This window comes from Cordyceps javanica, chromosome 1 (genome assembly GCF_051103115.1).
Source record: "Cordyceps javanica chromosome 1, complete sequence".
In the NCBI taxonomy this organism is placed as follows: domain Eukaryota; kingdom Fungi; phylum Ascomycota; class Sordariomycetes; order Hypocreales; family Cordycipitaceae; genus Cordyceps; species Cordyceps javanica.
The window spans coordinates 5,804,040-5,829,311 of record NC_139295.1 but is presented as its reverse complement, the minus strand read 5'-3'; the positions used below and the strand labels follow the sequence as shown (position 1 = coordinate 5,829,311).

Here is a 25,272-nt window from a genome sequence, read left to right as displayed (position 1 = left end):
TCTGCATTCTGCCACATAATAGCCAGAGCACCTGCCCGTACGACACGGACTCTTGCTATCTTTTTTCTTTGGTCTCGTATGTTTCTTCCGCTCCTCCGCGGTCTTTTCCTCGCCTCACCAGCGCACCCCCCCCCCCCCCCCCCCTCCTTGACGTCTGCCACAATTTCCCCAGCCCCACGACATTTCTTTTTCGAGAGTCGCAGCGCAGAATGTTGAAGCCGACGCCGACGCATACGCATCACGAGCATTATAAAGGCTGACCGTTTCCTTGTAGCGCCGTATTTTTCGCGAGATTGAAAAAAACGATTCAGAAACCGCATCGATCGATACGGGCCTTGCGAACGTCGAACGTCCTCGAGATACCAGAAACCATGTGCTATTTTTCTCGATCATGAGACTTGCGTGGTGCCTTCTCTGCTAAATTCGTTTCGACCGGCTCTGATTTTTTTTCGAGTTTTGTTGGCTTTGCCGTTATTCCGATCTCTTGAACGCGCCTTGTTCCGCATACGTTTTTCTTCCCAAAACTGCAATTAGCAGTATTCTGCCGCCACCTTTACTTATACCCCCCCCTTTACCGGCGCAAACGCCCGGTGTAGCAAACGTACGCCGCAGTGTCAACCATTTCTGCTGCTTTCGCGCTGCTAATGATCAATACCACAGAACTCGAATTCGAAACGCGATTCCTTCTCTTGTTTCTAACCGATGGAGTCCACACAAAGATCTCTTGCGACTGACTCCGTCGTTGTCGTTGGCGCATCCCATGTGCCGAAACCAGCAGCTATGTCGCTGAAGCAGTCGGGCGTGGTCCCCAATGTCGAAACAGCTGCTGCGTCGCTGAGCAAGCTCAACCTGGACTCGGCTTCTTCGAATGCTGCCGCCACAGATAAGCTGCCGACCATCCAAAGAATCGACTCCAACTCCGACTCAGGGACTAAGCCTCCCAGTCTCGACGGTAAAAGCATTACGTCAGGAACTACATTTGCTCTGGATGAAAAGGAATCCCTTCGTCCGGATGATAGTGCAAGTGTACAGGCGGCAGCTGAGGATGACGACGCCGCGTCTCTCGTTGCTGGTTCGCGTCTGGGTTCTGAAGCCGCTGCTAGAGTTAGAGCTCGGCCGGCCATTGCCGTGGGAAGTCACGCTGCTGGTATTCTTACACCGCAGAGTACATCTTCTGAACAGCAAGTTGAGAATGGTGCGGCTCTTCAGCTGAATGGTGAGGCTGGAACATCAGATGCGCTTAATGTCATATATCGGCAAGCACCTGATGAGAAACTCATTGACGCGCTGGGTACGCCGCGCGATCGCTATTTCTTGTTGCGACTAGAAAAGGATGTCATCGACTTTGTCCAAAATTCCAAGTAAGCCCCCCCGCCCATCTGATATTTGCTCCGCTCGCCCTAACACAACCTTTAGGGAGCCTTACATGGATTTACCGCCCTCCAACTCCTTCTGCCGAATGTTGACCCACAAACTCGCGGATTATTACCACATGACGCATTCTTACGAGCCTCACATCGGATCTGTTCGTATATTCCGGACGCCTTTCTGCCGTGTTCCGGCGTCACTGGCACAGATGGTGCCACAACCGACACCATCGTCTGGCAGTACACCGCCACCAGCAGTCTTGCCGCGAAAGATAATGCGGCGTGGACAAGAGGGTGATAGTGCTGCAGCTAGCGCAAGCCCGTCCAAGCCTGCTTCCGAAGCTGGTAGCGGCTTAGAGGGCAAGCAGCCCGCCAACCAAAAGTGCGGTTGAACAATGAATTGCAGTCGACGTAAAAACTAACGCGTGCTAGGCTTTCTCGAGAGCAACGCGAAGAAATGTACAAGATCGCCAGAGAACGTATTTTTGGAAGCTCAGACGAGAGCCCTGCAGGTTTGTCACTGTCAACGCCTCATGATGATGCTCTATGCTGACCCCTTTGAAGCGGACAACGACGCAGAAATCGGCATGTCAAGGACGAGTTCCGCATCTGCCAACAGGTCGAACCTGGGAAAACAACGAAAACAAAATAAGCAGCGCCGCGACTCAGACGGCTTCGACTCTCGACACCAGTACCAACCTTACTGGGGTCCTCAGCAGCAGACATGGGTGCCACAACCACAGGTGCAATACGGACCGCCCAATGTGCAGTATAATGCCGCAGGCCCATCTAATTACCAGGCTTCGCCAAACTACGCACAACAAGGGCCAACGTATGGGCCGGTACCTGCTATGCCACCCAATGCGGTGTATCCTGCCTATCCTAACGCCCAGGTACGCTGCCGCCCTCAACGACCAGTACGCAACTCCCAGCTAATGTCTCACAGTACCCCGTTGGAGGAAGTCCTGTAGTGTATGCGCCGCAGCCTCAAATGGCCTCTAATACACCACCCCATGGGTGGCAACCTGCGTACAATGCGCCTGGCCCCTACCCGCCGCAGGGTCCTCCTCCACCAGGACCATTACAGGCTCCAAATCAAAGCCCGGGCCCAACTGGCCCTGGCGGCATTCCCTACGCCTTTGGGCAACTGCCTGCCAATGCTAACCCCCATGATCCCAAAAGCCAGCATCCCATCCCGGGTAGTTACAATCGAAATCATGCTTTCAATCCCAAGACGCAATCCTTTAGCCCCGGAGCACCGATGGCCCCAGTTCATCCTCCGCAGCCCCCATTTACTGCACCCGGATCGCATCATGGCAGTCCTCAAATCGGCACACCACCTCACCTGGCTTACGCAGGTTATCAGCCTCCGATGCCTCCTGCATACGGTGGTGCATATGGTATGGCCAGGCAGGGATCCAACAATTCGATCCCGTCCTACCACGGCCCTCCGCAGGGTACGCCTCCACATGTGGCCATGCAATCTCCTCAGCATATGGCTCAGCAACCGCCGATGTCTGTGAACAGCAGACCGCCACCCCACGGGCCAGCGCCCAACGGCCAAATGTATAGCCACCTGCCCACGTACGGAAACCCCGCTACGTTGCCTCAAAAGCCGACCTAAGGGATAGAAGACGGAACACTTGGGACTTCCAATCGGTCAAATGCAGACGGTGAACGGTTACTTGGTGAACGGCGCAAATGGCATGGATTACAGCATATTTGGGCGTTATGATACGAACACAAAAGATCAAAGGGAACGGGCGGATTAGGATAACTTTTTTGCATCTGGCCTTTTATATATCCGTAAGGAGGAGCAAGGGAGAAAGAACACACCTCATAGAACGAAACAACAATCCATATTTCAACGTATTCAACTCAAATGGATGAGATGTCTTGACTCACATATCAAGCCAACAACGGGCGTGTGCCATTTTTTTTTGGTGAAGATTGAATTCTGTTAAAAAATATATGAGTCTGCCAAATAAACCATGGCACGTTTGTTTCTTTTTTCTGCCTAGCCTTCAAAACGCCGCAATGAAGTTTCCTCTTTCTCTTCAAGAGCAGAAGCCCTCCCCAGAGGCTCCCAGCCTTTTCTTTCTAATTCCTCGGACTTGATCTATCCCCGCATATCGTCTTCTATGTAATTCAATATAAAAAAACACGCGCATCTGTACATCAGAGAAGAGGCGAGAAGAGAGGGGAGGCGGGCTGGATTTCAAAGACACCTTTTGGAACAGCTCTTTTCCGTGTCTCTCGTGTAAAACAAAACCCATAGCACAACTTAAAACAAGTTTCATTCATAATCCGTCTTTGTTTCGTTACGTCGGATCTTTGGACATGTCAGTGCGACCAAGGGTATCCCAGTTCTATTCCGCAGGCTCGCGTGGCTCTCTGGGCTCTCTGGGCTCTCTGGGCTCCCTAGGTTCGCGCGGCTCGCCGCGCTGCTGGCCGCCTCCTCGGGCACCGCCACGGCCGCCACGCTTGCCGCCACCACCGCGCTGGTTGCCCTTCTCGCCGTCACCGCCCTTACCCTCACCTTCCTTGTCGGTACTAACGAGGTTGGCTGTGGCCAGTCGCTGGGACAGGTCGATCTGAGTACGGATCGAGTTGGCGAGATAGCTAACCATAAGGACGTCCTGGATGTGGTTGTTGAAGTCGTGCTCAATCTGAGCGGCATCAACCTTGGGAGCGAGCGACAGAGCGCTCAGAAGATACTGGCCAAGGGCGTTGTTGGGCTCCTCATCTTCGTCGAGAACGCCGTTCACCCATTCGCTCACGCGGTCCAGAAGGCCAATGGTGTGCTGGATGGAGCGGCCGAGGCCTTCGATATCTGAGGGTAGGGCGGTAGTCCGCGACTCGACGTCCTTGGCGGAGGCGACAGCCTCGAGGGCACTTTTCTCGGTATCGCCGTAAAGCATCTTGTGGGGGACCTGGATGAAGAGGCAGCTGTCGGCAGCGCGCTCGGCGTTGACAGCAACAGGAGCCGAGATGTAGCACCGAGTCTCGATATCCTCACCTGGTTCCGTCGAGATGGTCATGTGAACAGCAGGATGAGGGAAAGTGCCGGTGTCGGGGCTGCCGAAGAAGTTCTGAATGAGAGCGCTGAAGCTGTTGAGCTCGTGCGAGGTGGTGTACCAACCGAGAAGAGACTCGCGGGGCGAGGCCTTCAGGGTGAGTGCGAGCATGCTCTTCTGATATTCCACATCGACTTCCACCTGATCCTCCTCCTCTGTGTGCGGAATGGCAAAGCACGAGCGGACTTCGACTTCGGTGCCATCCTCGGATCGTGTGCCTACCAGGGCACCAATGACGCGGGTGGGCTGAGCGCCATCACGAACATCGCGGCGAACAGCGTGGTCGAGGATGGAAAGAATGGCCTAGTTTGGCCTGTCAGTATTTGCTTGAAAGAAATCGCCGATGAGTCCCCTTATTTAGAGGGTGATTCTCAGCATGCTGTCAAAATGGTCGCTACCCACCTCAGGTTGAATATTGACACTGAGGGGCGCAATGTTGGTCTGGATGCCAACGTTGGCGTGTGCCAACGGGCGCGCAAGGTGTATAAAGCGCTCAGTCGCGGCAGCCATGTTGGGTAGATGCAATCTCTCGACCGGGGATTACGGTGTTGGGTTTGTCGGAGGGTTGCGTCGTGGAGAGCGGGAAAAAGGCGGATGGTGGTGTGCCAGCAAGTTTCTTCCCACAATGAGGGGCTGTCCTTTTGGGTGCGCCGCCAAATTTCAACCTCGATTTTGGGTATTTGCTCGTTTGGCAGGCTCCGCTGGGGTTGTGCGCGCTAAGATAACAAGTCGATAAGCTGATGTGGCGGTGCCTGACCCACCTATTGTGGCTAGTGCTTAAATATTCTTTTCATAGTACTCAGGATTGGAACTTTTTCGAAGGGCCTTGTATACTACACTTGAGAGCGCCGTTTTCCCTTCCAAAACAGTATGGCCCGTGGGAGAGGAAACTTTCGAGGTCGAGGTGGTGGTCGAGGTGGTGGTCGAGGAGGCGGCCGAGGTCGAGGTCGAGGTGGCCGAAAATCCTATAGCCAGTTCGGTCCAACTCGTCGGTTTGATAATGCACGTCTTGATGAACAGTAAGTCATGCGCTTCTGCCCCACGCATGATGTACCAAATTTCTAACGGTTCAAAGGGACTCAGATTCATCGGAAGGCTCAGATGTTGAAGAGAGAGAAGTAGAAGATGACATGATGAGTGTGGAATCCGACGACGATGAGGAGGAGGCTGAACAAGCCAACCGCCCATATATGGCGCTACTAAAGAGCTTTCAAGAATCCAGCGACCACAAGGCTAAGCGTCGAAAATTGGTTCATAGTTCACAAAGCTCAGAGGAAGAGGGCGCCAGTGAGAGTGATGATGAAGCTGAGGGAGGAGAAGCTCAAGACAAGGATCTAGTAGAAGATGAAGAGGAGGAAGGGCAGGAAGAGGAAGAAATGCTGCAGAACGGTGAGAATGAGGACGACTCAGAGGATGAAGGTGGATCGCTAGACCCCTTTGACCTGCACTTTGCGCACCCCGACGAGGCCAGCTCAGCCAAGGCTGTGAATGCTGTCAAAAGTGATCAATGGACGACTGGACGGAAGATGATGGGTCAGCTCAGAGCTACCGTGCAGTCGGCCGGCTCTGATAGCACGTTTTCATCTCACGACATGAAGAACATCAAGTTGAAGCAAAAGTTGCAGGAAACTTACGCCAAGATTCATCCTGGACTGAACGAGGAACAAAAGCAGATTGCTTCACTCTTGTTCAGCTACCAAGATGTATTATACTGCGATCGGAACGTTGAAAATGCCGACACTTTGCGTCGGCTAACCTGCAGCCATGCGCTGAATCACATTTTCAAGTATGTTTTACCTTTGCTCCCTGCAGGCGAGCGGCATACACTAACACCCAACTAGAACACGAGATCGGGTGATTAAAAACAACTATAAACTTGCAAAAGACGCTGATACAGAGCAAGAATTCAGGGACCAGGGCTTCACACGTCCCAAGGTTCTCTTCATTCTGCCCACGCGCAACTCGTGCGCTCGGATGGTGCGCACAATCCGAGATCTCTGCCAGCCGGATCAAGAGGAGAATCGCAAGCGTTTCGACGAGTCGTACATCACCAAGGACAACAACTTTGGTGCTGACAGACCCGCAGATTTTCGCGAGCTTTTCGAGGGTAATGATGATGACATGTTTCGCCTCGGTGTGAAGTTCACACGTAAAACCATCAAGTATTTTGCCCAGTTCTACAGCTCTGATATCCTCTTTGCCAGCCCCCTCGGCTTGCGCATGGCCATCGGCTCCGAGGAGGACAAGAAGAAGCCCGACTCGGACTTTCTGAGCTCCATCGAGATGGTCGTTGTGGACCAGGCCGACGCGTTGTTGATGCAGAACTGGGAGCACGTTGAGTACATCTTTGAGCACCTGAACCTGCAGCCCAAGGACGCGCACGGGTGCGACTTTGGCCGCTTGCGGCCGTGGTATCTCGAGGATTGGGCTCGGTACTTTCGCCAAACCATCCTCCTCAGCGGCTTCCACACACCCGAGCTCGCCGAGCTGCAGCGCAGCGCCTGTTACAACTGGGCTGGCAAGGCTCGCCTGCAGCCCGAATACGCTGGTGTACTGTCACAGCTGGGTGTCAAGGCTCGGCAGACATTTTCGCGCTTTCAGTCGCACGCACTTGATGAGGACCCGGACGCGCGCTTCGAGTACTTCGTCTCAGCCGTCGTGCCCGGCCTCGTCAAGCGCGCCAAGGAAACCGGTGCCGGCGGCACGCTGCTCTTCGTGCCCTCGTACCTCGACTTTGTGCGTGTGCGCAACTACTTTGCCACATCCGCGACGGTCGCCGCCGTCTCGTTTGGCGCCATCTCCGAGTACACGGACGTGCCCGAGGCTTCGAGGGCTCGCTCACATTTCGTAACTGGCCGGCACAAGGTCCTTTTGTACTCGGAGCGTGCGCACCACTTTCGACGCTTCCAAATCAAGGGCGTCGAGCGCGTCATCTTTTACGGCCTGCCCGATAATCCCATTTTTTACAAGGAGATTGCAGGCGAATATCTGAGCAAGAGCGAGCAAGATTTCACCATCGAGTCTGGTAAGGGCGCCGTCCGTGTGCTCTTCTCTAAATATGATGCTATGAAACTGGAGCGAGTGGCGGGGTCCAAGAGAGTGGGCAAGATGTTGCAGGATCGCGGTGATACCTTTGATTTCATCTAGTGCGGAGTTCAACTGGCATATCATAGTAGACTTGTTTTATGATGCATGAATCAAAACCCTTTGGTTCTTTAATTTCAATCTCATATCGTCCTTTTTGAAGCTTAAAAAGGCAATTAAATTAGCGTGCTGTCTGACGATGAGAATCATTTTCCGGCATATGCACAATGTATATGGTATCAGAACTGGATAACGTGTTTTCTAGTCCTAACAAGGGAATAGCCAGCAATTATATTGACTGCAATATGATGCTTTGAATAATATACAAATACAGCCCGTCTCTGAATTCCATAATGACGCTCTATGGTACATTTTCCGTTGACAATCTTTGTACCGCAGCGATTGTCCCCGCTGCGTCACATACCAGCCATGAATTTGTTGAGCGGCTAGTCAACGTCACTTGTAGCGACGTTACCATGTGATCTTTTTTCACGAGTATTGTCGCGGTTACGTTGGATGTCCTTGACCATGTATCTCTTCACCATGGCCTCGAACTCGGCCTCGCCTCGGTGCTTCGTTACCTTGTCGATATTCTCGAGCGTCAAGTCTCGATGCGCCTGGCCGAGCATGCGATCGCGAGCCACCGTCTTGGCTGTCAGCATGAAGCGCGAGTCGCGGGGGCCGTCGACGAACTCGAGGATGGCACTCTCTGCTTGATCGTAAGTGTTCATGGGCTCGGTGCGGACGACGCGGGTGTAGCCGCCCTCGCGGTGCATGTATCGCTCCTTTAGGGGTCCAAGAAGTTTTGGCAGGTGGATATGAGGCATCTATTTTGAGGAAAACAGTTAGCATTGGCTCAACATCTCCTGATTAGAGAGAGGAAAGTCATGCGCCGCCATCATACATAAAGGATTCCTTGCGCTGATCGCCTGCAGGGCTCGTTGTCGCGCTTGGCCAGAGTGATCAGCTTCTCAGCTAGCCTTTGGGCCTCCTTGGCCTTTGCGTATGTGGTTTGAATGTGTTCGTGTTGGACAAGGGATGTCACGAGGCCACGCAGCAGGGCATTTCGCGCCGACGACTTGCGGCCGAGATGGCGGTACTTTGTAAGACCGCCGGCCATGTTGTGCTATGAGACTGCTGAGCAGATGCAAGGTGCTAATAGATGACGCTAGATGCTTGCGTGACGGTAGTTTCGTGATTGAAATGCGGCGACTGCTTTTTGGCCTGATACGTGGTGGTGATGCCCCCGAAAAATTAAGGCTTGAAGTGGAAACTTCGGGTTCGGGAGACGGGCGACGTGCTGCCGAAAATTACCGCCCACTGGCAACTCGCTACAGTGGTGGTGCTCATCAGCTTCCAGCACTGATTGCCGCTAGCCCACCTTGCCAACTTACGTCAACATCTTGAGCGCAAAACACTCGGCAGAAGAAAAACTGCGAATTGGCATCGCAGCATGCGAAGCTGATCCTCAATTCTGCTGAATACCGTTTGTTAGAAGCAGTCATCAGCACAGCGAAGTTCTACTACGCCATAATGGGCTTCGTCTCCGGTTTTGTAAGGGCAGCCTTTTCCAACCAAGCTCACGGGCACAGATAGCCTTTCTCTTTCAAGTGTCCATCATGCTAACCAAGCCCCCTGCTTGACAGACTGGCGGCGTCACGCTCACCCTCTCCGTCGCGTACCTCTCTGCCCTCGCTCACAAACGCAACCGCGAGCGCCAAGGGCAGGCCCTCCGCGCCCAGGCCCTCGAGCTGCAGACCATCATCGACCCGATCCCGCTCCCATTACCGCCGACCAGGTCCGAGGTTGCCGCTGAGCAGCGTGCCGCCAAGGTTGAGGTCCTCAAGGAGAAGTGGAATGATGAGGTCGGCCGGGCCGTCCGCTGGGTGCAGACCACCGACTGGGACGAGGTGCGCCACGACGTGCAGTCACAGGCCGGCGCGCTCTGGGCCCGCGTGACCGGGGAGACGCCCGAGCAGTCCGCGGAGGTAGCAACAGGCGTTGCGCAGGCCAAGGGACGCTCCATCGAGCAGTCGACGCGCGGCGCCTTCCAAAAGGCCAAGGCTGAGGCGCGCAGTGTCGAGGAGGCGGCCCAAAACAAGGTCCTCGAGGCCCGGCTGCAGGCCAAGAAGACGACCAAGGAGGCGGCTGAGAACGTCGCCGAGACCGCCAAGGAGGGTGTCCAAGAAACGGGCGGCTTCCTGTCGTCGCTGTTTGGCCGCGGCAAGGACAAGGCGGCCGAGTTGGCCGGCAAGGCCAAGGAGGCAGTCGGGCTCGCAGGCGGCGCTGCAGCTTCTATTGACGGCGTCACCCTGACCACGGGCTCGAGTGCCGTCGAGAAGGCACTCCACCAAAGATACCAGAAGGTCGCGGCAAAGGACACGAGGACAGTGGCTGAGGTGTTGAAGGAGCGATATACCAAGGTGGACGACCGTGACAACACGAACCTCCGGGGCTTGTAGGGAATTTTTGCACTCGAAATAGATTTACTTTGTTATTTTTCTTTAGCAGTGGGCGTTGATAAATTCAATATTCAAAAGCCATGGCAGTCCTGTACAGAGCACAAGCGCTGTCACTATCTTGGTATGTACATTGCGTGAACAAAACGTCTATCTGTCAGTGATATTCGGCGTGAGCCGATCTAGCTCTCCATCTCTATATATACAGAGGTCGTATCCTGCCCCAACAGGCTCATACCTCACGGTGACATTCTTGCCAATTAGCTTGGCGATTTGCTTCCCTATGGCCATGCTCGCGCGGTCACCGACGCCCGCAAGCAGGGGGCGCAAGAGCGATGCGGTGGCCAGGCTGCGCTGCTCGCGGACCTGCACGCGGTTGGCGACGAGCACCGCCACGAGGTGAATGACGAGCTGCACGCCAATAGTCAGGCCGATGATGATGTGGACGTACTTCCACTTGGTGATCTCGAGCTGGATGGCGCGCTGCGGCGTCATGCCGCGGGCGTTGATATTGGTGTTGGACAGAGCGCACGAGGCGACGGCGTTGGCGGCGCAGCGGCTGACGAGCGCGGCCATGCGGGCGCCGCGGCCGCGCGCGGGCTGCCCAAAGTACGTCTGCGAGGGGTAGCTCTGGAACTGGTAGTTGGTGACGCTCGTGTTGGCGACGCCGTCGGCGGAGGAGCCGTACCCTTGCAGCGCGATGGCGGGCGGCACGTAGCGGGTGAAGTTGGCGCCCATGTAGTGCTCCTGGATGACGCCGTTGGTGACGTTACCGACGTACACCTGGCAGATGTAGAACCAAGGGCTCGCGTCGGATGGCTCAAACGCGCTCACCTGGCTCCAGGTGTCGTTGGCCTCGGCCGCGGGATCGTGCAGGTACAAGATCTGCGAGCCGCCGTTGGCGACGGGGAGGTAGACGTCCGCGTCACCGGTCTCGAACCGCACCGTGATGTTGGGCGACTGGCCGTTGCCGCCGGCGACAACCTTGTAGCTCTTGCAGCTCGCTGTGATTGTGACGGAGCGGTTCGAAGCCACGGTGTTGGAGTAGCTGGCATTGGCAATTGTCGTCTCGAAAAATACATGAGTGTACGCGTAGGGTTTATCGTCGTCGTTTGCCTCATCGGCGGTGCTGTCGTTGTCGTCAGGGTCGGTTGGTAGAGGGAATGAGTAGTACAGCTGAGGGAGATCTGGGTTGTACAGCACACCGGGCTGCGGCGCGGTCTCCACGCTGGCTTCGTCGAAGCCAAGCCCAATCTGCCCAAACAAGTTGGCCGAATACCGCCGCGAGTTGACATCCTCGCTCGGGTTCCGGCGCTTGTTGGACGTGGACAGCACCTTGGAGCCTTGAATGTCGGACAGATCCGCTATAGAAACCGGACCCGGCTTCGTAATGGCGACCTTGTTTGCAGGATTGATGTTGTACGTGATACCCAGAAGTGCGAGAGCGACTTGCGAACCCTGAGGAGGGCGCAGGAAAAAGAAAACAGCATGTTAGTCAAAGTTGTCGATTGCTCGGCTGTGGAGAAGACACTCTTACAATGTTCATGGTGACAAAGACTATCACGAAGATCTGGATCAGTGTATATCGTGTCGTCCAACCGAGCTGCAGCATTGTGGTGAAATGCTCGCTGGACATGATAAGGTCGGCCTCGCGGGGCTTGTAGCGGCGTAGGCTGAGCAGCCACCACTGCAGCTCGACGGCGTTGGCCTTGAGGGAGCTGGCAATGTTGAGACCGACCGAGATGGTCAGCGCGATGATGAACGTGTTGAACTCGAGCTTCTTGCGCTGCGGCAGCGCGTCGGGCGCCGAGTACGCCAGCAGCACCCCGTAGATGGACACGCACAGCACCACGGTGATGAGCCACCGAGTCAAGCTCCGGAGCAGCAGGCGCCGCAGCTGGCGGCCGCGGTCGAACCGCTCGTAGGCGTACGACACAGCGGACTCTTGCGAGGAACGGGTAACGGTGCTGTCGCCCGTGTCCTGTCGCACCGCAGCTGTGCCCGTCTTGGGTTCAGCCAACGAGGCTGTTGGCCCTGCAGTCGCCGCTGGCGATGCTGTATCGCGATGCTCGATTGGCTGTAGTTCGACAATTTGTGCGGCACTGCCACCTTCCTGCAGCATTGCCTTTTGCGAAGCGGAATCGCCCGCCATGTCGGCACCGCTGCTCTTGCGGCGGCGGCCACTCGGTTCGGGGTATCTGCAGGCGATAGAACTTGCGCTTGTTTACCCTCTTGCGAAGGCATCGGGACGCGGGAGTCGTTGCGAGAGCTCTTGTTTTCTGGAGAAGAGCCTTTGCAAACCTTTCATTCCACCCAGAAAGGACCGACGAGGGCCACCCGACCTCCATTGGCCGACCCAGAGTTTCGGTAACGGGAGGTTCTAGATCCAAGAGAGCTAGCGGCTGCGCTGCCTCGCCCCAAAGGGTGTGAAGAAGCTTAACCGAGCACAGCCCCAAAGCCCCCAATAACACCCATTGACGCCAAATTAACCTACAGTTAGTATACGGGTTAGAGCGGCTATCTTCCGAGGACCGCCCGTCTTTTCGTGTAGGAGGTTGTCGTCTTGGTTTGGTGGCGTGTCGGCCATGCCGTTTCCGGCAGCCGAGAAGTCTTGCGGACAGCCGCGGCAGGGTCTAATTCAATCAGCAAGGCCACATGATGGTGGATCAGGGGAATCAATCCGTCAAAAGCGCAGGCGATCCTGATTTCCAACAATAGGGCGCAGTTGTGTGGGCTTGATTTGTTATCTCGCACCCACGCAACCGTTGCGCAAACAGTCAACAACGCCAGAACCAACACACAGTTCATTACGGAACGACGATGTCGTACTGCAGCAGCACCGGGGTTTCCATTTAGTTTTCAATATTGTCCTCCACAATGACTGACAAAAAAAGTACTTTGTTGTTGTCGCAACTGGCCTTTTATTCTCTATTTGTGTCGACCGAGGAATGAGACTACGGTCGCGCGATATTAGGCAAGTGTCGGGCCAACAGGTGGTGCCTGGGCCGTGATAGTTGGACAGCGGCTCCAGCTAAGATCAAGTAATGTGACGGATTCACAGGGCAACTGTTCCAGGATAAAGATGTGTCAATTGGGACTGTCTCCAGCCATATGATCACCACAGCGCACTGGACTTGATCTACATTTCAAGCCAACGTCATGGCCAGCGCACCAGCATGGAGAGACAAGACTCTGAAGTTTTGGTACCAATAGTATAGCAAACGAAAACGGCTTGCACCATGCATGCGCTAGGACGAGCCAACGAGCCAAGTAGGCCATAGACGGACATGTGTACAGAGAGAGCAAGCCACATGTGCAACGCTTATGATTTTTCTCCGTTGGAGCTTCAACTGCATCTACCGGCAGGCGCCACACGTTGTCGATGCAGATAGGCCCGGTTTCGCGGGCTGCTGCCGGACATGGGTGAAGTTTTCACACTCGCACACTGAGCAGAAAGAGACGGCATATTTGTGATTGCAGAAGAGCTGCTTGAGGAGAAGATGTCTGACGGCATGAACGAAGCACATGGTCCGCAGTTCCGACGCAGGCCAGTCTAAATTGCGCATGCTAATGCATCGCTGTATAGAAGCAATTTTCGGTGCCCGCGGGAACCAGAGGCGGACCTCGCCACCGTCGCTACCTTGCCCGGTAGCCTGTTCGGCACCTGCACCCATCGGTATCCTCGGCAGCTTGCACGAGCCATCGGAGAGCCACCCTCCTGACGAGGTCGCGCGCATCGCAAGTCTCGGCGAACATCCCGAGACACGCGTGCCTGGGTCGGCCGGCCGAGGGACGGACGCTAAGGAGACTGGCCGGCGACGCTCGCGGCGACGCTCGCAGCGACACGGTGGGCCGTCATCAATGTCGCGGGCCCGTTGCGGCGCCGGAGCTGGTGGAGGTTTGCGAGCCGTGACACCGTGGGGCCGAGGCGGGCGCCGCATGCTGGGGGGCGCCGTGGGCCATGATGGATCTCAGGATACGGCCGAAACTAGGTGGCAGTTGCTCAATTCTGCGCGGGTCATTGATGAGGTCGCCGGTAAGGTAAACTATGATCTGTGATAGAGGGTCCTTGCTACCGATAGGAGGAGGAGTCACATGGAGAACAATGAGATGTGATATTGCCACGATGAGGAATGGTACAACACCAGACGCATCAGTCTTTTCTGCACATTACAGTGGCCGACAACATATTGCATGACTTGTGATGCAGGAATATAGACTTTGTGCATTGTGCATATTGGCGACGGGCCTCCCGCCTCTTCTCCGCCCTTTCCGAGGGGATGAGATTCTATTGCGAACAAGATGCAGATCGCTTGTGTACTTACCGACCTACTATTACTGGTGGTGGCAAAAGGGCGGCCATTGCTCGCTGCTCGGCCTCGGCTTCGGTACCAGTAGGTGAGTGAGTCTGTGTCTTGGATATGCTCATCGTGACAAATGATACCCCACGATTGGCCAGGCGGACCCACCCAAGCGGCATTTCCGAACCACCGAGGTGCTGGAAAAAGAGAATGCGCGCTATTTGGGGCGCTGTCAGCTGCATTTTTGCATTCCTACAGGGCCTCGGAGCCCCCGCCCCCCGGTCCATTTTGGGCAGGCGGAGGCTGTACCTTTCCGAGGACGGGCGCACGGCAAATATTGCTTGCTTTGTCTCTGGTCAGAGCCAATCCTTTTTTTCCTTGTGGTTTTCTTCTTATTTTTCATATCCCACCGCCTTTTACACTTTTTCTCTCCCTCTCCATCTCGAATCTACCTTGCAGTCTCCTCATCACCAACGTGCCAACGTTGTAGTTAGACATTGCTTGTCGACGCTTACGCTCAGACCAGTGTTGTAGCGGCCTGGCACCTGAAAACTCCGGCCCCACCCGCCTGCAACGAATTCGAAATCCATCTGATTCTTTCCTTTCCCCATCCGCAGTCGCAAACGACCTCCTGGCTACCTATTTGGACAACCCCCCCCCTTCCTAACACATACAACCCAGCGCAATCTATCAAAGCCGCTGCTGTTCGTCAACCATAAGCGCAATTGATTGCCTGCACGACCTATCGAAAGTATCCCGTTGATTCGGTTTTCAATTATCTTCTCTCCCACTTCCCCTTCGGCGGCGACCGATCAAGTATATTCCAACATGTCCTTTTCGAGCCTCGTTCAGGATCTCAGCCTCCGTGATGGCGGCAACAGCAATTCCAACGCTGCCGCTATTAGCCGTCGTCCACCTCCCACCGTCTCATCGATTGATGATCGCGCTTCGCACATGTCGCGCGCGCGATCGTATGCCAGCACCGCAGCCACCAGCGTCAGCATCTCGGGCGACATCTCCAGCCAGCTGCATGGCGGCTACTTCCACCCGCTTGCCCGCTCGTGGCAAGCCGAGCGCCAACTGACCAAAGTACGTTTGCGATTTAACGATCATGGCGGCATGACTTGATGAACGATGCATCTTGTGACCCGTGGCGCTAACAAACTCGCAGTCCATGCTTATCTACCCCCTTTTCATCACCGATAATGACGACGACATGATTCTTGTTCCCTCACTCCCTGGGCAGCACCAGCTGGGCATCGGCCGCATCATCTCGTTTCTGGAGCCCCTCGTACACAAGGGTCTGCGCTCCGTCATCCTGTTTGGCGTGCCCATGAAGCCCGGCACCAAGGACGCTCTCGCTAGCGCGGCCGACGATCCCGAGGGTCCCGTCATCCGGGCGATTCGCCTCATCCGCCGCCGCTTCCCGCAGCTCTACATTTGCGCCGACGTTTGCCTCTGCGAATATACATCCCACGGCCACTGCGGCATCCTGCGCGATGACGGCAGCTTGAACAACGAACTCTCAGTGGACCGCATCTCTGACGTCGCCGTCGCTTACGCCAAGGCGGGCGCTCACTGCGTCGCACCGTCCGATATGAACGACGGGCGCATCCGTGCCATCAAGCTCAAGCTCATCGAAGAAGGCATCTCGCACAAGACAACGCTCATGTCGTACTCGGCCAAGTTCTCCGGCTGCTTGTACGGACCATTCCGTGATGCGGCCGGCTCGGCGCCGTCTTTTGGCGACCGCAAATGCTACCAGCTACCTCCTGGCGGTCGTGGCCTGGCGCGTCGTGCCATCACGCGTGACATGGCTGAGGGAGCCGACATTATCATGGTCAAGCCTGCGGGCCAGTACCTCGACATCATCAGCGACGCCAAGGACCTGGGCAAGGACCTACCAGTCGCAGCCTACCAGGTGAGCGGCGAGTATGCCATGATTCACGCTGGCGCCAAGGCAGGCGTTTTCGACCTAAAAGAAATGGCCGTGGAGTCTGCGGAAGCCATCCTGAGGGCGGGTGCGACCATTATCGTCAGCTATTTCACACCCGAATTTCTAGACTGGCTCGACAACTAGTGCAAGGGTTATGGGCAGGATACGAGAAGAAAAAAATACATATAAAGGCTAACAAGGGTCACATGGGGAAATCATATAATGGAAAAAAGGGAACAGGGCCTGTACTGACTTGGCCTGGTATGGCGGGCGTATTGTAAAGGATGAATGGATTAGACAGGGAGCGGACAGATGGGATAGTGGAGACTCAACTCATGATGCATATAGGACGGCGTTATTTATGGCACTCGTTTCAAGGACAGATAATCACTGGTAAATGGATCAAAATATACATGGAATTTTTCCAGTCTATAATAGTATGAATCCCCGGTTGTATGATGGCTTTTTTTTTTCTCTCTGCTTCTCTCTAAGTACATATTCGAGTGCGAAAAGGAAACAAGAGTCTATCGTGGGTGGTGGAGGTGGTCGCGTGACCAGGCGGCGATCTGGCAGCCAGGCCAGGGAGGCTATGAGATCCAGCGCATGTCACGGTTGGCGGCGGCGGCGGCAGCAGCGGCGGCGTGGTGCTCGTGGGGGAAGCTCGGGAGCATATAGTAGCGGCTAAGAAGCGAAGCGGCGCGAAAAATGATGGCGGTGCCAAAGATGATGAGCAGCAAGCCCGGAGCCAGCGTGAGGAGCATAATGGCGGGCGGCGGGCGACGGCGGCCTGAGCGAGCCAAGTGGCGGCGGCGAGGAAGAAGACAACAACGGCGGCGAAGCAAGGGTCGAAGTGCGAAAAGCTCATTTGGAGGAAGCGACAGAATTGTATTTTGATTTTTTTTGGACGTGAAAGAAGAAGACACACACAAAAAAAAAAGAAAGGCCGAAAAGGAGCGTAAGGGATTAGGAATTCATTCTTTGGGATGGAATTTTATTTTTGACATATGGCGATGAAGAGGAAGAGAGAGAAAGAAGGAGAGAGAGAGAGGTGTGTCAGGTTTAGGTCTGGCGCTGTGGGTGTCGATCGAAGAAGTTGCTTGCCTCCCCCCCTGGCCTGTCGTCGCTCTGGTGCTCTGCCACCTTTTGTTTTTCCTCCGACCCTCGAATGTGAATGGGTAGGTGCCTACCTATAATTGGCACGACTAAGCTGTACCAGTAGCCAAGAGAGAAAGGGAAAAGGGGGGGAGTAGAGTGGCAAGGTGGGCATCAGAGTGGCAGTGACTGTTTGGGAGTCGCCGCGAGAACCCGTATTTGGCGAAGAAAAACTATTCAATATTTCAGCGTCAAAATGCTTGTCCGTAGACCGAGAAGTACATAGGTAGGTAGGCCCTTCTATACCTATAGAAAGGGACCTTGGGGGACAGACAACGTTGATAGCACTGGAGCTCTAAGTACTTTGACGGCAGCTAGTTATTTCCTCGGTGACAATTATTAGCTGTTGTTATACCAGTGACCAGTAAGCACCAGGGTAGCTTGGCTATCCTGTCAGGCGTGCATGTGATTTTGTCAGGGTGTATTTGAGCTGTTTGTGTAGAGCACATACGAATCGAAATGATATTTTACTGACTGGGTCACCACTCCCTGCATGAGTCTCGCCTATTCTTTTCTTCCTGACTCGCCTTAAACTTTGCTGCGTTATTGTTACTTACCGGGTGTTATATATAAGTCGGTAGGTACCCGAGCGCGCCCAATGAATGGACTGCGGGTCCTAGGTAACTGGTATTTAAGGTAGGTTACCTACAACCTACAGCGCCTATGGTTGGTGCCAAGGTACTACTAGGTACTTACGTAGGTAATACTTACTGGAGTGTCCAGGGCCCAGAAGCCAAACAAGGCGCTCCCCCAAAAAGCATCAACATTGGCCTCAAACGTCGACTTCAGAATTTCACCATCCTCCCTATACACACTACAACCGATTTCTCTCTCTCTCTTTCTGCCCCCCTTTTTTTTCTTTTGCTTCCTTCTTGAAAGGGCTTGGTTTTCTGTTCCCGACCGGTGCCTAAGTACCTGTCCACCAATTTATCTCTGCTGCTTGTCTATTTGCTCCCCTGTTGAAATTGTGACGTGGTCGTGTCTCGCCTCGATTGTACCAAATCACGGATTATTCGATGGTCACTGCTTGCCTCTCACCTCTGCTGCTTCTGCCTACTAAGTTGCTAGTTCTGAGATGAACTGCCGCTGCTGCTACTGCTGCATAACTACTGAATGTGTGAGTAAGTAGCTTACCACTTGTAGCCACTTTTGGACTTCGACTGGAAACGCAATGATCAATCGACCATTTTTCTTCTTCCTCTCTCTTTTCATTTTTTTTTTTCATTTCTTCATAGACAATTTTCACACAATATCCTCTTCCCCCCCTCCACGGTCAATAGCTAGGATCGTCAGGGCGAAGCACCAAATTGGCAGGTTCAGTGCACAAGAGGTCACAGAGTTGGGTTCACTTGGTTCCCTCCTTTGCCTGCTTGTTTCACACTCTGTCAGAGATCGTCTCGAGACACGCGCTTCCGCCTACGCATTTGCCATTCTCTCGTAGGCCCGGCTCCAAGCTGATTGATCTGCGTTCTTATGCATTTCTCGGGCATAACACAAGTCGATCGTCGCTCCACAAACATAACCCCATGCCTCGCCATTCCTCGGGGTTTCATGGGCGGTCATTGTGTTTGGTTTGTCTTCTACGCCCTCTCGTGTCTCTCTACCGTGGACCAAAACCAAAAGACGGGAGAAAAAGTCCCGTTCCATTCACTCCTTTTGTTGTAATCCCTAATTTCTGCGTCTTGTAGCTTCTCTTTCCATTCACCAAACGCTCTGGCAGCTGTCAAGATTCGACCTGCAGCCGCCAAACCAGCCGCCAAACCCGCAACAGCCACTCGCCCGTTTACACGACTTGTTACCTTCATTCAAGGTCCATTTTCGTTTTCATTCGTTTTGAACTCTTTCAATTCTTCCACTCCTTCTCCCTTTTACGTTCTCTTGTCTCCTGTCCATAATTCACCTTCTTTCTGCCAGCTTTCCATCTGCATTGATGCCAGTCCTCCCCTAATGTCGTGTAGCAATCAGAGCCCTCTCCGCGAGGAGAACCTGGGTCTGCTGGCAGGTCACGTCTCTGATGCTGAGAGCGACGCAGATGTCTTTGACGAAAAAGCTCGCCCATCGTCGTCTTGGCCACGGCTTCGCGTGCTCGCCGCCTCATGGCTCTGCGCTCGCTCGGCCTCGTGGCGGCCGTTGCTGCTCCGTCTCGCCGTCTTCCTCGTCCCCAGCTTCCTCCAAGGCCGCCACGCTCGCGAACAGATCCGTCCGGCTCGTCTCGCGCCCACGGCCTACCTTGACGGCATGCGAGGCCTCGCTGCCCTCTTCGTCTTCTTCTGCCACTACTTCTACCAGGCCTTCGTCATCGCCGAGGGCTGGGGCGGCGGCGACGCCAACTATCACTTTCTCAAGCTACCCTTTATCCGCCTCTGGTATCAGGGGCCGCCTGCCGTTTGCCTCTTCTTCGTCATATCCGGCTATGCTCTCTCCTACCGCCCGCTCAAGCTCGTCCGCCTTCGCGCCGACGCCGAGGCCGCCGCCGCAATTAGCTCTCTCGTCTTTCGTCGCGCCATCCGCTTATACTTGCCCACGGCCATCTCCACCTTCCTAATTGTCTGTCTACTGCGCATCGGCGCCTACGAGTGGACGCGAGATTTTGCCACTGACAGGACGTACATGAAGAACGTTGTTGAACCTCACCCCGAGCGAATGGAGTTTGCTTCTGACCAGTTCCTTGATTGGGCCAAGCACATGTATCGCTTCGTTCATGTGTTTGACTGGAACAAGTTTGGCGGTAGCACGAGTAAGTCCCAGTACCATCCACACAAGACACCTTCCTGTTAACACCTCATCTCTTCTAGCGTATGATGTGCATCTCTGGACGATCCCCGTCGAGTTTCGCTGCTCGCTGTACCTTTTCCTAGTCCTCATCGGCACCGCGCGCCTGCAAACCAAGTTTCGACTGACTGTTGTCGGCGGCGTGATGTGGTTCGTCTACACCCACTCGCGCTGGGAGCTGTTTCTCTTCCTCTGCGGCATGGTCCTTGCCGAGATGGACCTGATCCGCGGCGCTCACAAGGCCTCGGTCGCCTCGGTCACCGATCTGTCACTCGGCGACGGCGCCCCGGCACCCCGACCTCGCTGGAAACGCGCCTTCTGGGCCGGCCTCAGTATCCTCGGTCTGTATTTCATGTGCCAGCCCGACGTCAAGGGTGACGTCACGCCCGGCTGGGTCTGGCTGCATGCTCAGATCCCCTCGTGGTGGCAAGAGGAGCCTTACCGCTACTACCAGTCTCTAGGCGCCGTCATCTTTGCCTACGCCGTCGGCTATTCCCCGTCGTGGCAGGCCTTTTTTAACACAGCCTTCGTTCAGTACTTTGGCAAGCTGTCCTATGCCATCTACCTCATGCACGGCCCGGCCATGCACTGTATCGGCTACCATTTCGAGAGCGTGGCCTATGCTATCACCGGCGTCGACGGCTACTGGTACAACGCGGGCTTCGTCCTCGGCGCCGTCTTTTGCGTCCCCATGGTGGTATGGTGCGCCGACATCTTCTGGAGGGCCGTGGACATTCCCACGGTTAAGTTTGCCAAGTGGGTGGAATCGAAATGCATTGTTCAGGCGTAATTTGTTCCAGAGTCAACACGAGAGAAGTGAACGACACTAGTCATGTTTTGTTATACTTTTTTTTTCTTGTCGAGATATTTTGCTAATTTGCTGTACATTCATGATAATCACTAGCTTGAAAAATCTCAAAAGTCTGCACGCTTCTTTTACATTTACTCATCTTACGCCCTATTCATCAAACAGATTTTCCCGCCAGCTTACCGTACCTCTCCCCTCGTCAATCATTTCGCTTGTACACGCGCTTCCCAGCCACCCAAGTCTCCCGCACCCGCAGCGTTCGCAGACTCTCCACGTCAAACCCATCGCCGCCCAGGGGCTCGTCCAGGACCACCCAGTCGGCATATGCACCCTCGCGGATCTGCCCGGCCCGCCCCTCCAGGAAAGCGCCGTACGCTGGCGCGCCGGTGAACCCCCAGAGAGCCTGCTCCAGCGTCAGCGCCTCCTCCGCGTGCCACCCGCGGTCCTCACCCTCTCGGCCGAGCCCCGTCGCGGGGTTCCGGCGCGCCACGGCCGCGTACATGCCGTGGAACGGGTTAGGCGGCTCCACGGGGAAGTCGCTGCCAAGCACAGGTCGCAGGTCCAGGAACGAGCGCATGCGGTAGGCGGAGCCGGCGATGCGCCGCGCGCCCAGACGCTCGGCCGCGTACCGCATGTCGGACGTGGCGTGCGTGGGCTGCACCGACGGCACGACGCCCAGGGCGCGCAGACGCGGCTGGTCCTCGGGCGCGATGATTTGCGCGTGCTCGAGGCGGAAGCGGCGGTCGTGCGTGCAGGCGGCGAGGTCGGCACCGGCGCCGCACGCGTCGCGGATGGCGGCCTCGAAGGCGTCGAGAGCGGCGCGGTTAGCGCGGTCCCCGATCGCGTGGATGTTGACTTGGAAGCCAGCGGCGGACCACTGCCTCGTCACGTCTGCGAGGGTTGTCTCGTTGATGAGGAGGAAGCCAGAGCTGGACGGGTCGTCGGCGTAAGGCTCTAGCATGGCGGCACCCCAGCTCCCGAGCGCGCCGTCTGCCAGCATCCACGTGTTAGATGTGACGAGAAAACTCCAGCTTCGTATCGGTGCGCGTGTGCGTCTACGTTTGTATTTCTCTGTATTCAGAGATAGGGCAGAGAGTTACTTACCTGCAAAGAGCTTGACGCTGCGGATATGCAGGAGCCCGTCGTCTCTGTCCAGCTTGGTCGCATCCGCGGCGCAAAAGGTGTTGCGCGCGGCGCACTCGCGCATCGCGTACATGCGCACCGTCCAGTCGTCGCCGCCCGCGAGCCGGCTCAGCAGCCGCACGCTGTCCGGGTCCGTGCCGGCGTTGTGCATGCCCACGAGGCCGACGGCGTTGAGGGCGCGCATGGCGGCGCGCACGTACGCGGTTCGGGTCTCGTCGTCGGGCCTGGGGTAGCGCGCGAGGATCATGTCGAGCGCGTTGTCGCAAAAGACGCCCGGCCCCGGGTCGCGCACGACCTCGCCGCCGGGCACGTCCGGGACGGGGCTGGGCAGCAGATCGAGCACGGCCTGAGAGACGAGCGAGCAGTGGCCGTCGATGCGGTCCACGAACAGGTAGATGCCCCGGAGGGCGGGGTCCTGCTCAATGTCGGCCTAGATGGTGAGTGGGGGAGCCGTTGGGATGACAAGTTAACCATTGAACTAACGAAGAAGACTCTGTTTATTTTACGTCTGTGAAAATAAAAAAGGGAAAAGAGGGGGGAAAAAGCAAAATATACGTACAGCGACAGGCATACGGCCAAAGTCGGTCTGGTCCCAGCCCATGCCGCGGATCCAACGTTCCTTGGTGCCGGCCTCGGGATGTTTTTCGACGTGGTCTCGCAGCCGCGCGCGAACCTCGTCGAGTGTTGTTGCGCCAAAAAGGTCAACCTGCACCAGCATCTCACCGTGCTCAATCAGATGGCCGTGGCCGTCCCAGAGGCCTGGGATCACATGGCCACCCGCGCCGTCCTCTCCGGCTCGCCGCTTCAGCTCCGGCTGGCCACGCTGCTGCTGCTGCTGCTGCGTGACACTGGTAAAGATGCCATTCGCGACGGTGAAGCATTGCGCGATGGGCAGGTCGCTGTGGAGGGTCTGTACGCTGCTGTAGCAGTGTGTCTGTGAATCGGCGTCATTGCTGTTGTGTTGGTCGGGGTGGTACCTGGCCTGCAATTTAACCGTAGCAAGCGAGGCGGCGATGAAGATCGATAGAAAAGCGCCTCTCACATATCCCGTGGGGGGTTTTACCGTCTTACTACTGATCTTGTCATCTGGTGTTGGGCTCCTCGGGCCATTGTCCGTCTTCTCGCGCGTAGCGTCCATTTCCATGCGCCACGAAACCTCACTCTGGAGCTCGCTGTGCAGGCAATACTGGTCGCTTCGAATAAGTACTTGGCCTCACCAATTTCGATTTTTCTCGCACAGACGACTTGATATCGAGGCAAAGGCAGCGCAGTTTGGGTGGGCTAGTTTGGATACCTAGCCAGATCTGGGGAGCTTTGCCAGGTTCGAGTTACCCCGCCGGCCGGCCCAAGGCGTAACCCCGCCTCCAACGCAACGGACCGCAGCCGCGGCCGGCAAGGCCTTTTGTTGGTCATGGTGCCGCAGACTGTTTTCTCCTTCCGTATTCTTGACATTGATTCACAGCTTATTTATTTACGGTACTAGTTATATCCTGAGCGTGCCTCATCATTTCTATCCGTGTTACTTTTTCTAGCAGTTACCAATTCACTCACCCCAGCTCCGAGTTTATATACGCTGTGAACCCCTCCTCTTGGCAATCTCGGCCGAGCCCTCCGCACCCACCCCCGCCTTACCTTGCCGCATAGGTAGTTTTACATACAGCCCGCATACTGTCTACAGCACAAATGCCGACCGATACCGCAGCCATTGACGCTCTCGCAGCCACCGACGTGCGGACCGTCATCCCGCCTGAGCAGTTCCTGCCGGTGCTTACGGCGGCGCCGTTCGTCGCCTCGCGGTCCATGCTGAACCTGCGCGACGCCGGCGCCGTCCCCGGCAGCGCCATCCCGCCCGGCCGCGTGTACCGCTGCGGTACGCTCGAGTACGCCGCCCAGGATCCCGAGGCGATGGCCTGGCTGGCCGGCCACGTCCGGCGCGTCTACGACCTGCGCCGCGAGGGCGCCGAGCGCGACGGCTCCCCGGACCCGGCCGTCCCCGGCGTCGAGAACGTCTGGCTGCCCGCGCGCGGCTCCTACCCGACGCCCGCGCTCGCCGACTTTGCCGCGGCCGAGGGCGTCGCCGCCTGGAGGACGCAGTATCTCAACGTCGCGCTGGCGTACGGCCCCACGTTCCGGGCGGTCCTGGAGCATGTGCGCGACACGCCCCGCGAGCCCATCCTCTTCCACTGCTCTGGTGAGTTTTTGAAACCCGTTCATTCTGTCCCACCCGCGGCATGTTGGTGGTGCGAAGAATGTTCTTCAAGAGTTCATCGACAATGACTGACGGACGGGGTCGTGGTTGACAATAAAATCAAAAACAGCTGGTCGTGACCGTACCGGTGTCCTCGCGGGCCTTTTGCACCACCTCGCGGGCTCGCCGCCCGAAGCCGCAATCCGCGACTACATGCTCTCGCGCATCGGCATCGAGCCCGTCCGCGACAAGCTGATGCCCTTTGCCATGAACACGGTCGGCATCACTGACCCGGAGACGCCGGGCTTCTACAACCTCGTCCAGCTGAGGCCAGAGTACTGGAACGCGTTCCTCGACGCGCTCGACGAAAGATTCGGTGGCTGGGATGGCTACGTCACGTCTGACGACGGGCTGGGCTTGTCCAAGGAGGACCTGGAGACTATCAAAGCTAACCTGCGAACCGTGTAGACGCTCTGCGTGGTGGCTGCTAAGAATGGAATGACGTGCGAGAGAGGGGGAAAAGACATTTTCAAAGCAATTGCTCACTCGGTTTTTTTTTTGTCTCTTCTTTTTTTGCTTTTCTTTTCTTTTTGCTATTCGCCAAGACCATATAGACCTGACATGTAGCTGCAAAAACTTGTTGGATGAGCACTCCCGTGGACGCCACGACTGGGCTTTACTTTGATTGACATGGGGACTATTTCGCAATCACTTCATCCAAGGTTCCATAATGATTGATGTGCAACGTGTGACAATAAATCTTTTTTTTAAAGTAATTTAGATTAAATGACATACTGATCTGCTGGGTCTCACGTATCCAACAGGCATGCCTACGTCACCACTCCATCACTTGGGGCCGGGCCTTGGAACCCCAAGGGTCCAACTCGTCAAGCCACTCAAGCCACTCTGCGTATTCAACCATCAACCTGGCCGCACACACCAAATATGGGCAACAAAAAAAACAAGGCGGGTGGGCGGGTGAGGA

General features: G+C 55.9%; 11 protein-coding genes across 11 annotated transcripts; 7 read left to right on the top strand and 4 right to left on the bottom strand.

Moving 5' to 3' along the window:
• Positions 1-780: 780 nt before the first annotated feature.
• On the top strand, positions 781-2,991 carry V2A60_001751 (uncharacterized protein; the record flags this gene model as incomplete). Its single annotated transcript, XM_083253108.1, has 5 exons — positions 781-1,361; positions 1,417-1,749; positions 1,800-1,879; positions 1,932-2,260; positions 2,314-2,991. The coding sequence occupies 5 exons, from the start codon at positions 781-783 to the stop codon at positions 2,989-2,991; spliced, it is 2,001 nt and encodes a 666-aa protein (XP_083109234.1).
• A 745-nt stretch (positions 2,992-3,736) lies between these two features.
• V2A60_001750 (eukaryotic translation initiation factor 3 subunit F) lies at positions 3,737-4,954 on the bottom strand (the record flags this gene model as incomplete). Its single annotated transcript, XM_083253107.1, has 2 exons — positions 3,737-4,747; positions 4,847-4,954. 2 exons carry the CDS (start codon positions 4,952-4,954, stop codon positions 3,737-3,739), a joined length of 1,119 nt encoding a protein of 372 aa, XP_083109233.1.
• Positions 4,955-5,577: 623 nt separating this feature from the next.
• V2A60_001749 (rRNA-binding ribosome biosynthesis protein UTP25) lies at positions 5,578-7,591 on the top strand (the record flags this gene model as incomplete). Its single annotated transcript, XM_083253106.1, has 2 exons — positions 5,578-6,230; positions 6,286-7,591. The coding sequence occupies 2 exons, from the start codon at positions 5,578-5,580 to the stop codon at positions 7,589-7,591; spliced, it is 1,959 nt and encodes a 652-aa protein (XP_083109232.1).
• Positions 7,592-7,974: 383 nt separating this feature from the next.
• V2A60_001748 (mitochondrial 54S ribosomal protein bL17m) lies at positions 7,975-8,648 on the bottom strand (the record flags this gene model as incomplete). Its single annotated transcript, XM_083253105.1, has 2 exons — positions 7,975-8,355; positions 8,433-8,648. 2 exons carry the CDS (start codon positions 8,646-8,648, stop codon positions 7,975-7,977), a joined length of 597 nt encoding a protein of 198 aa, XP_083109231.1.
• A 413-nt stretch (positions 8,649-9,061) lies between these two features.
• On the top strand, positions 9,062-9,990 carry V2A60_001747 (MICOS complex subunit Mic12 family protein; the record flags this gene model as incomplete). The annotated part of the gene is made up of 2 exons (XM_083253104.1): positions 9,062-9,082; positions 9,175-9,990. The coding sequence occupies 2 exons, from the start codon at positions 9,062-9,064 to the stop codon at positions 9,988-9,990; spliced, it is 837 nt and encodes a 278-aa protein (XP_083109230.1).
• A 147-nt stretch (positions 9,991-10,137) lies between these two features.
• V2A60_001746 (uncharacterized protein) lies at positions 10,138-12,139 on the bottom strand (the record flags this gene model as incomplete). Its single annotated transcript, XM_083253103.1, has 2 exons — positions 10,138-11,445; positions 11,525-12,139. 2 exons carry the CDS (start codon positions 12,137-12,139, stop codon positions 10,138-10,140), a joined length of 1,923 nt encoding a protein of 640 aa, XP_083109229.1.
• A 1,348-nt stretch (positions 12,140-13,487) lies between these two features.
• Positions 13,488-14,046, top strand: V2A60_001745 (uncharacterized protein; the record flags this gene model as incomplete). Its single annotated transcript, XM_083253102.1, has 2 exons — positions 13,488-13,515; positions 13,574-14,046. 2 exons carry the CDS (start codon positions 13,488-13,490, stop codon positions 14,044-14,046), a joined length of 501 nt encoding a protein of 166 aa, XP_083109228.1.
• Positions 14,047-15,116: 1,070 nt separating this feature from the next.
• Positions 15,117-16,368, top strand: V2A60_001744 (porphobilinogen synthase HEM2; the record flags this gene model as incomplete). Its single annotated transcript, XM_083253101.1, has 2 exons — positions 15,117-15,377; positions 15,460-16,368. The coding sequence occupies 2 exons, from the start codon at positions 15,117-15,119 to the stop codon at positions 16,366-16,368; spliced, it is 1,170 nt and encodes a 389-aa protein (XP_083109227.1).
• Positions 16,369-19,323: 2,955 nt separating this feature from the next.
• Positions 19,324-20,938, top strand: V2A60_001743 (acyltransferase family-domain-containing protein; the record flags this gene model as incomplete). Its single annotated transcript, XM_083253100.1, has 2 exons — positions 19,324-20,113; positions 20,172-20,938. The coding sequence occupies 2 exons, from the start codon at positions 19,324-19,326 to the stop codon at positions 20,936-20,938; spliced, it is 1,557 nt and encodes a 518-aa protein (XP_083109226.1).
• A 217-nt stretch (positions 20,939-21,155) lies between these two features.
• Positions 21,156-23,237, bottom strand: V2A60_001742 (amidohydrolase 3; the record flags this gene model as incomplete). Its single annotated transcript, XM_083253099.1, has 3 exons — positions 21,156-21,946; positions 22,061-22,529; positions 22,659-23,237. The coding sequence occupies 3 exons, from the start codon at positions 23,235-23,237 to the stop codon at positions 21,156-21,158; spliced, it is 1,839 nt and encodes a 612-aa protein (XP_083109225.1).
• A 545-nt stretch (positions 23,238-23,782) lies between these two features.
• On the top strand, positions 23,783-24,755 carry V2A60_001741 (protein-tyrosine phosphatase-like protein; the record flags this gene model as incomplete). Its single annotated transcript, XM_083253098.1, has 2 exons — positions 23,783-24,290; positions 24,418-24,755. 2 exons carry the CDS (start codon positions 23,783-23,785, stop codon positions 24,753-24,755), a joined length of 846 nt encoding a protein of 281 aa, XP_083109224.1.
• Between the last annotated feature and the right edge of the window lie 517 nt (positions 24,756-25,272).